At 42.7% G+C, this 9,524-nt stretch overlaps 1 protein-coding gene across 1 annotated transcript; it reads left to right on the top strand.

Moving 5' to 3' along the window:
• Positions 1 to 5,150: 5,150 nt before the first annotated feature.
• LOC110931760 lies at positions 5,151 to 5,798 on the top strand. The gene has a single exon (XM_022175142.1). It carries the CDS (start codon positions 5,151 to 5,153, stop codon positions 5,796 to 5,798), a length of 648 nt encoding a protein of 215 aa, XP_022030834.1.
• The last annotated feature ends 3,726 nt before the right edge of the window (positions 5,799 to 9,524 follow it).

Below are 9,524 nucleotides of genomic sequence, written 5' to 3'. Positions count from 1 at the left end.
TAACCAATCCTGCAAAACAGAACACCGTTACTCGTTAAGAGGGGAATGTGGGGGTTTCCCTCTTAACCAGGCTCCAGCGTGAGAATAAGCGACCGCTTTGAGAGTAATTAAGTGTAAAGAGTGAGAGTAGAGGGAATAGAATGTTTAACCTGTGGAATGAGGTCTCTATTTATAGCCAGAGAGGTGTAAGGGGTTATGGGCTGATGGGCCTTGGGCCGGAAGCGGACAACAAAACGGATATGCTCTTTGTCTCACTGGCGTCGACCGCTTAGTGGCTTCTAGACGTTCGTCGGTGCTGGCGCACCTTGATTGGAGCCACGTGTCATTGTTGTCGGCCTTGTTGTCCTTCTGTCATCAGCAGACAAGTGGAGATCGTGGGACAGTTGTCTCCGTCCTCTGATTGGTGCCACGTAGGCGTCCTTGTGTACTTCTCGTCAGGCGATCGTGGCGCACGATTGACCAGAGCCTGCTAGACGCTCATTGGCTCCTTTTACTGCCACTTGTACCTTATGTACCACTGTAGGTAGCCGTGCGCTTCCCTACTGAGTGGCTCTTGTTGGACAGCAAACTAACCCGCGCGGGGTTAGTATGCTCATTTGTTCCATTGTTTTTATGCTAAGTGCTGATATCTGAGCCTCTTGTGGGCCTTGCCTCGCGCTGGGCAAACTACAACGTGTGTAGGTCGCGCGTGGATATTATTAATAAGTTTTCTGAAATAAGGAGTATGGTCTCGCGCGCAACCTGGGTGGAGGTTTGCGCGACTTTTTGGGACCATACCCCTTCAGCTATAAAAAACAGATAAAATAGTCGTTGGCGATTGTGGTTGAGATTCTTGTTTGACATGAATCCCTTATATCCCATTCATCTCAACTTCGATTTGGAAGTGGTTTGGTTCACTTGTGAAACTCTCATATCATGAAAGACAAACTTAGTGAAAAACACATTTTCACTAAGATTTTTCCTTCACATATATGATCAAATATTGTAAAATTCACGCCTTATTTTAATGACGATAAAATATGAATATGAATATGTTATATGAATGCTAAATACAATTATTTGTATACCATTATATAATTTTTTGTTTAGTAAGAAAGATGTAAAGTTATCAATCAATTCAAGCAAAACAATGAAGTAAAGTTAGGTAGGCCTTCACAATTGTGTTGTATATTAACCATCCAAAGTGGACATCAAAATCGTGCAAAGACTTGAACGAACATATGATAAATAGTTGACCAGTAAAGGATCATGACTGATGGGTGAATCAACCATAAGTCCATAACACATCTATTCTTAAGCAAATTTTGAAATTAAAATTCAACGAGCCTACACATCGTTTGAAATACTACGTTTTTATAAATATTAGTTACAATATTTTTTATATACTAAAAGAAAGTTAGCAGTTTAAATCCCAACAAATGCAAATTGATTAAGTGGTATTTAGGAGTGAAAATTGCGTTTAAAAATACAATAGTCATGCTCCAACTTTTAAAAAAATTAATCATTAATCCTTGTTAATAGTCAAATCAGGCTTTGGTCAATTTTCTCAAGTCAACTACCAATGTTGGCCTATATTATTTATGAGAATGAGAATTCTATTGGTATACCAGCTAATTTATTCGCACATTTTGGTTTTTCAGTACGGGTTGTATAGGTTTAAAAGTTAAAAATTAAATTTGTATGTGTCAGTTCTTCTCTGGCGGCTGACTAGACCTATACGGGTCGTACTGCATTAGTTTTTTTTTTTTACAAATTTTTTTATACATTTAATCATAGTTTTAAGGAAAATTGGAAATAAATAATCTCACTTAACTCAATTTGGCCGATAATAATCTCAAGTCAGTTATTGGCCGATAATAATCCGAACTAGTCAATTTTTTTTTGTAAAATAGTCCACCTTCAAAATAGCTTAACGGAGTTAAGTTTTTTTTTTTTCCAAATTACAAACTGATGTTTTAGGGCTTTTGATTAGAACGAGGTTACGAGTCGATTGATGTAAAACTTACCTCGAAATATCGCCTCAACCCACGAAAACGATGCTTCAATTCGGGTGTTTAAACTTCCAATTAACAAAAATCAAGCCATTTCGAGCACAATTTCGAGGTAAGTTTTACATCAATTGACTCGTATCCTCGTTCTGATCAAAAGCCCTAAAACATCGGTTTGTAATTCGGAAAAAAAAAAAAAAAACTTAACTCCGTTAAGCTATTTTAACGGCGGACTATTTTACAAAAAAAAATGACCAGTTCGGATTATTATCGGTCAATAACTGATTTGAGATTATTATCGTCCAAATTGAGTTAGGTGTGATTATTTATTTCCAATAACTGATTTGAGATTATTATCATCCAAATTGAATTCCCCTTTAAAAAAGAGGTTTGTGAACCCATGTTTTGGTCATTAGGTTTGTGCATTTGGTCATTTTGTTTTGGTAATTATCTGCAATGACCATATATACTTAAACACTACAACACACTTACACTTCATAACATTTGTACCATTTGTAATTAACACACTGCATTACATAAACACTTCATTTCATTTCAAACAAGCCCTTCATTACAAAACACTGGATTACAATTAAACCTAGTTCATTACCTAACAACATACTGCATAACCTAAACCTAAACCTAAAGCCTGAATAGCATAACCAAACAATTACAACAACAACAGCAAAAAAAAATCCAGTTATAAACCAAATATCTCGTCCTTCTATCTAATTCTTCTCCCTTTGTTTTTAGTTTGCCCTCAAGAACTTCATTCAATGTTTCAAGCTCATTGAAGAGGTATGGTCCCAATTCCCTGCCTACATGGCAGGGACCACACTTCCCCTTCAAGCGCACGTGGCATCAACATCAGCAACACAATCCACAAGCTTCTAGAAACTTCTGGAAAATGTCAAGGTGGCACCAAAGATGCTCTCTCCGACAAAAAGGACAGCATGTGTCACCAGTCGCAGAGCGCCACATAGGCCTGCGATAAATCAGAGAGCAGAGCTGACACTGCCAGTACGATGTTTCCAGCATGGACAAACCTAGGCGCGCCACGTGTACCACTACATCGGATATGGCAGAGGAGACCAAGAGGATATTCCCCTTGGTCGGACAGCTGGCGCGCAACCACAGCTGGCATAGCTGCTCCTTCCTTCTTCACCCTCCGGCTATAAATAGGACCCTTCATTATCCAGGTTGAATCATCTTACTCCCTCATTTTCACACGCTAACACACACTGTTTATTCCTCCTCAGAACAATACTTATTCTCACGCCGGAGCCTGGTTAAGAGGGAAACCCCCATATTCCCCTCTTAACGAGACTAACAGTGTTGCTGTTTTGCAGGATCTCGGTCGTTTTCAGCGAATAGAAAGGAGATTGAACCCACGGAAGAAACAACCCCACAGATTAACCTCAGTGTTAAGCTGTGTTTCATCATTGGCGCCATCCGCTTTTTTGCAAAACCAATCTCATCTCTTTTCTTTTCGAAAAACACTCGTAGAAATGGCTGAACAAAACCCTTCACACCACATAGAAGGAGAAGTTTCTTCCTTTGAACTCGTTTCGGACACAGCACACGTCCAAAGGGGCCAAAGAAACGAAATCATCCAGGAAAGGCAGACGAACAACGATTTTCCTAGTATTTTTGGAAGTGCATCCAGGATTGTTAGTCAAACCACAACTGGACCCATTTTCCAAGCCCCCACTAGGATAATCACTCAGACCACAAACGGAGCCACTTTCCAACCTCCACCAGGAGTAGTCCAGCAAACACCTCCACCAGTGCAGACACCAAGCCATGGAGCTGGCCCCTCAGCCCCATCGGAGCAAGCACAACTGAATTTCTCTGCACTTTTAGGGCTACCCGAAGGAAAAACTCTGGCTTCCTGGTACGCCGAACAGATGGCGTCTATAAACCTTGTTTATACGCAGCTCAGTGCACAACAAGCTTTGCTACAAGCACAGGCTAATCAGTCAGCATTCGCTACTCCACCGCAACGATCTCTGAGCACACACACAACTCAGCAGATCCATGCGTGGAACTTGCGACCAGAGAAGGGACCTACACCCAACATCAGGAGGCCAAGCACGCACGACACGCGCGACACTTATGGCGAAACAAAAAGCAATTATGTTCAAAACTCCAACTTACAACGAAGGCCGATTCAAAGCCGCCTGGGCGCGCGCAATATGAACAATGAGTGGGAAGACGAAGAGGAAGACCCAACATACAAAGAAAGCACCGTGTTCAGCAGACTACACCCAGAACACGAGTCGTACAAGCCAGCTAAGCGCGCAGGGTACAACCCAAAGGCAGAACATGATTACACCTTAAGCTATCGTCCAGATGACATGGCTGAAAACTCAAAATTCATCAGGGAAATCGCCACAGCTGCTATAGACAAGACAAAGTTGCCACACAACGTGGGCAAATACAATGGCCTGACAGATCCAGATGACCACCTCCAAGTTTTTAACGGCGCAGGAGCAACAGGTGGGTGGAACCTACCAACTTGGTGTCATCTTTTCGCACAAACATTTGTGGGCGCAGCGCGCGTCTGGTTCGACAGCTTACCAGCAGGAAAAATTAAATCATGGGTCGACTTCAGAGAGAAGTTCCTTGCACACTTCTCTCAACAGCGAAGACACATCAGAGGCCCAGCTGATTGCTTGAATATATGGCGCCGAGATCACGAAAGCGTGGAAGATTTCATTACACGATATAACAAGGAGTGTCTGGAGATCGGAGACGTGGGTGAAAAGATGATGCGCGCACACTTCATGAGGGCAGTCAAGTGCGATGATCTAATCAAGCGCGTGAAGGGAAGAGACGGAGGACCCAAAGATTGGGAAACCTTCATCGAGGCAGCCAAAACAATAGCGCAAACTGACAAGCAACTGACCGGTGATGATCACCGTCAGCGCGGATATAACCACAGTGACCGGCATAGTAAAAAAGGCAGAGGCCAACCATGGAAAACATCCGGCAACAGAGAGAGAAGCCCAACAAGGGAAGATGCGCGCCACACAATCAATCAAATAGCCCACCGAAAGGAAGTAAAAAGAGAAAACAGGGAAAAACAGTGGACACCACTGACGAAAACCCCCCTCTGAAGTCTTGGCCACTGAAAATCACCAGTTCAAACCACCCCTACAGATGCGCAACAAAAGGGGTCAAGATCCCAATCTTTTCTGTGAATTTCACAAGGATACGGGCCACCTAACCGACGACTGCTTCAGTTTAAAGCAAGAAATTGAAAGGGCCCTGAGAGATGGAAAGCTCACCCACTTAGTAAAAGGCAGAAAGCGCGATTACCGCCAAATTCAGAGACGAGAAGAAGGGGCAGATAACAAAAAACTCAGGAAGTTAGAAACCCACATGGTTCAGGGAGGTCCACGAAAGCCAAGGAAAAACTACAACAAGCGCACACAAGACGACTCGTGGAGCAAGCGACAAGTTATTTTTCCCGTTGTTAGAGGGGGCCCAAGGGAAAAGCGACCGATAGTCATCTCAGGAGTAATTGGCCATTACCAAACAGACTACATTTTCATCGATCCGGGAAGCACCGCGGACATCATATATGAACAATGCTTCAACCAATTTGATCAGGAGGATAAGGCGCGCTTAGAACCAGTCGATTACCCACTCACTGGTTTCTGCAACGAAGCCGTCTTTCCCCTGGGACAGATATCATTCCCGGTGTTACTCTCAGATGGAAGAAATTCAAGAACGGAAGATGTCATGTTCATGGTGTTACCAGCGCATTCAAGACACGACATCCTTCTAGGAAGGGAGTCCCAATGAGACTTCAGTATGATATGCTCTGCACACACTCAGATATTGGCTTCCCAACAGAAATAGGCATAGCATTAATATACGCAAGCAAAGAGGTCTTAGCAACAGATGAAGTCAGACCCGCAAAGGCAAGCAAACAAGCACCACGCGCAGAGGCAGAAAAATGGGTACTGAACAGCACATACCCAGAACAGACAATCACCTTGGGACCTGCAATGTCCGGTTTAACGTGCGCGGCGCTCAAAAAGTTGTTACACGAAAATATGGACGTGTTCGCCTGGACACCAGCAGATATGGTGGGTGTTCCACGGCACATAGCAGAACATCGGTTAAACGTCTCGGAAGAAGCGAAGCCAGTGGTACATGCCAAACGCCACTTGGGGGATGAAAAACACGAAGCCATGAAGGAACAGGTGATGGAGCTGTTGAACGCGGGCATCATTAGAGAAGTGAGATACCAAACATGGGTAGCAAGCCCAGTGATGGTGAAAAAACCAAACGGAAGCTGGAGAATGTGTGTAGATTACAAAGATCTAAATAAGGCATGTCCACGTGACTGTTACGCCTTACCAGACATAGACGAAAAGATCGACTCTCTGGAAACATTCAGGTGGAAATGTTTCCTTGACTGCTACAAGGGGTATCACCAGGTCCAAATGGCTATTCAAGATGAAGACAAAACCGCATTCCGCACACCGACAGGGTTGTACTGTTACACCAAGATGCCTTTCGGTCTAAAGAATGTGGGCGCGACATATCAGAGATTGATGAACGAAACATTCAGCGACACCATCGGCAAGTACATCGAGGTGTATATGGATGATTTGGTGATTATGAGCAAAGAAGAAAGCATGATGCTGACAAACATCCAAAAGACTTTCAACACGCTGCGCAGCGTAAGCATTAAACTTAATCCGGCAAAATGCTCATTTGGCATGGAAGAAGGAAAATTCTTGGGTTTCATCGTCACAAAAGATGGCTTCAAGGTAAATCCAGAAAAAGTTCAAGCAATCGAAAGAATGCCTTCGCCATCAAACATCAAAGAAATGCAAAAACTAGCGGGACGATTAGCCGCGCTCAATTGTTTCCTAGCCAACCACGCCGCAAAATCCTTCCCGTTCATCAAAACATTGCGCAACTGTATGAAGAAAAGCCAGTTTCAGTGGACTCCGGAAGCAGAGAACGCGTTTCGCGAGATGAAAGACTGCCTCATCAAGCTGCCGACACTAACCGCACCAGTCAAGGGAGAGCCCTTAGTACTATATTTGTCAGCTTCCGATAGAGCAGTTGGAGCAGTGCTACTCGTTGATCGTCAAGGTATCCAGACACCAGTCTACTACGTGTCAAGAACCTTGACCGACCCAGAAACTCGGTACGCCATCATGGAGAAACTGGTCCTTGCACTAATCTATGCATCAAGACGGTTGCGAAGATACTTCGCCAACCACGTAATACACGTGCTAACAAACTACAACATAGGCAACATCCTCGCGTGACCAGAAATCTCAGGCAGGCTAGCAAAATGGGCAATAGAACTTGGCGGCCACAATGTGGTCTTCAGACCAAGACCAGCCATCAAAGGGCAGGTGCTAGCAGATTTCATGACAGAGGTGCCCGATGATAAAGATCGAGAATGTAAAGCGATGGAAAAGGCAGAAAAGAAACAAATAGAGGAACCATGGCTGTTGTACACAGATGGCGCGTCAAACGAAGACGGCGCAGGCGCAGGGCTTCGACTGGTGAGCCCTGACAAACACGAGTTCACATACGCCATACGCCTGGATTTCAAAAGTACAAACAACGAAGTAGAGTACGAAGCCTTTCTCGTTGGCTTAAGATTGGCAATCAAAATGGGGGTCAAACACATCGAAGCGCATGTAGACTCAATGCTTGTAGCTGGACAAATCAACGGCCAATATGAAGCCAAGGGAGATGTAATGGCGCTCTATCTAAGTCAAGCAAAGACGTTGCTCCCAGGGCCGTCCCCGAGAATGACAAAAAAATTTTGGGCCTTGGCAACACAAAAAATTTGGGCCTAATACTTATAATATAAACTCATAATTATACATCAAAAAAACCACAATACGACGATAATTGTTATAAAATAAACAAAACAAAAGTAGTGTAACAAAATGATCGAACTTACTTACGCGAATCGCGCGGCTCTCCTAGCGTTTTTGGAAGCAAAACTCTCGATCAAGTCTTTATATTCCATATCTTCTAGTATTTCGTTTTCAATAGATATCATCGCCAATCCGTTAAGTCTTTCTTCGTCGGCCTTTCTTTTGTCCTCCTCTAGCTTCTTTTTTTACGTTTTTGACTACCAGATAAGTATTTGTATTTGGGAACTCGAGGCGTAATTTCTAGACAAAAATATTCAAAGTTTCAAGTCGACTTGCAAAAGTATAAACATCAAAGTTTTAAGCATTCAACTTTGCACAAATAGACCTTATTGAACATACATACATATATTATATGTCCACACAACTCGCTCAAACAAATGAAACAAGCACACACGTCGCATACACACTAAATTGATCAAATAAAAATGTGGTTAATTAGAGTATTACTTAACTGATAAAAAAAATAGAATCAAAAAAATCAAAATGGTCATTTATTGTCCTTTTGATTATATCAAAGCTTCAATCAATCTAAAACAACAGCATCCTATTGGCCTATTTGTTTAATTATAACATAATTTACTCAATTAGTATTTCTACTTCTATTAATTAAAAAAGCAAAACAGATTGGCAAAAAGCTTTAAAATCCACAGTTTGGTCATCCACCATTCCACCTAAGCTATGATTTCTAGAATTGGAGTTGGGGGCTGGGCGTCTGTTTCTTCTCAAAAATCAACTAACTGTCCAGTCCAACACTAATAAAAAATCATAATTTATCATAAAAATCCTTATGGATTGTAAGACTAGATTAATTGGACTACCATTTGAGCAAGACATAATAAGTTTGAGTTACCTTTTATGTGAAATCGAAACCCTGGTCTGTCAGATTTTGAGTTGTTTCTGAGATTGATTGTAAGAATATAGAAACCCTAGTCACTTAGATTGTTGTTGATGTCGAATTCAGAGATGAATGTGACGAACAGATGATCAGAATGATGTCGTTGCTGCTGTTGAATCCATGCTTTTTTGCGCTTGATTATCAGAGAACAACAGAGATGAATGGTTGCTGCTACTGCCGTGTTTTGTTTTAGCGCCCCTGTTATATCCCTAGGCCCACATCGATGCATAATATATATTAAAGAAGTTTTTTAAATTTTGGGCCCCTTAGAGGTTTTGGGCCTCGGCTGTTGCCCGGGCCGCCCGGCCCAATAGCCGGCCCTGGTTGCTCCAAACCTTCTATTCTTACAAGGTACATCACATAAACAGAAGCGAGAACAAACCAGCAGATGCACTGAGTAAACTCGCATCCACAAGTTTCCAACATTTGGCGAAAGATGTGCGCATAGAAGTTCTGAGCAACCCGTCTGTTCCACTCAGGGAAGTAAGCGTCATCCAAACGGGAACGACGTCTTGGATGACCCCAATAATCATGTATCTTCAATCCGGAATACTACCCAAGAATAAGGCTGAAGCAAGAAAAATCCAATACAAGGCCGAGCATTACCAGATGGCCGATGGGATTTTATACAGAAAATCATACCTAGGCCCATTGTTGAGATGTGTCGACGCTGAAGATGCGAATTATCTGATCAGAGAAGTGCATGAAGGAATCTGT

This window comes from Helianthus annuus, chromosome 3 (genome assembly GCF_002127325.2).
Source record: "Helianthus annuus cultivar XRQ/B chromosome 3, HanXRQr2.0-SUNRISE, whole genome shotgun sequence".
Lineage (NCBI taxonomy): Eukaryota > Viridiplantae > Streptophyta > Magnoliopsida > Asterales > Asteraceae > Helianthus > Helianthus annuus.
The sequence above is the reverse complement of the archived record's forward strand: the minus strand, read 5'-3'. Positions and strand labels throughout refer to the sequence as shown.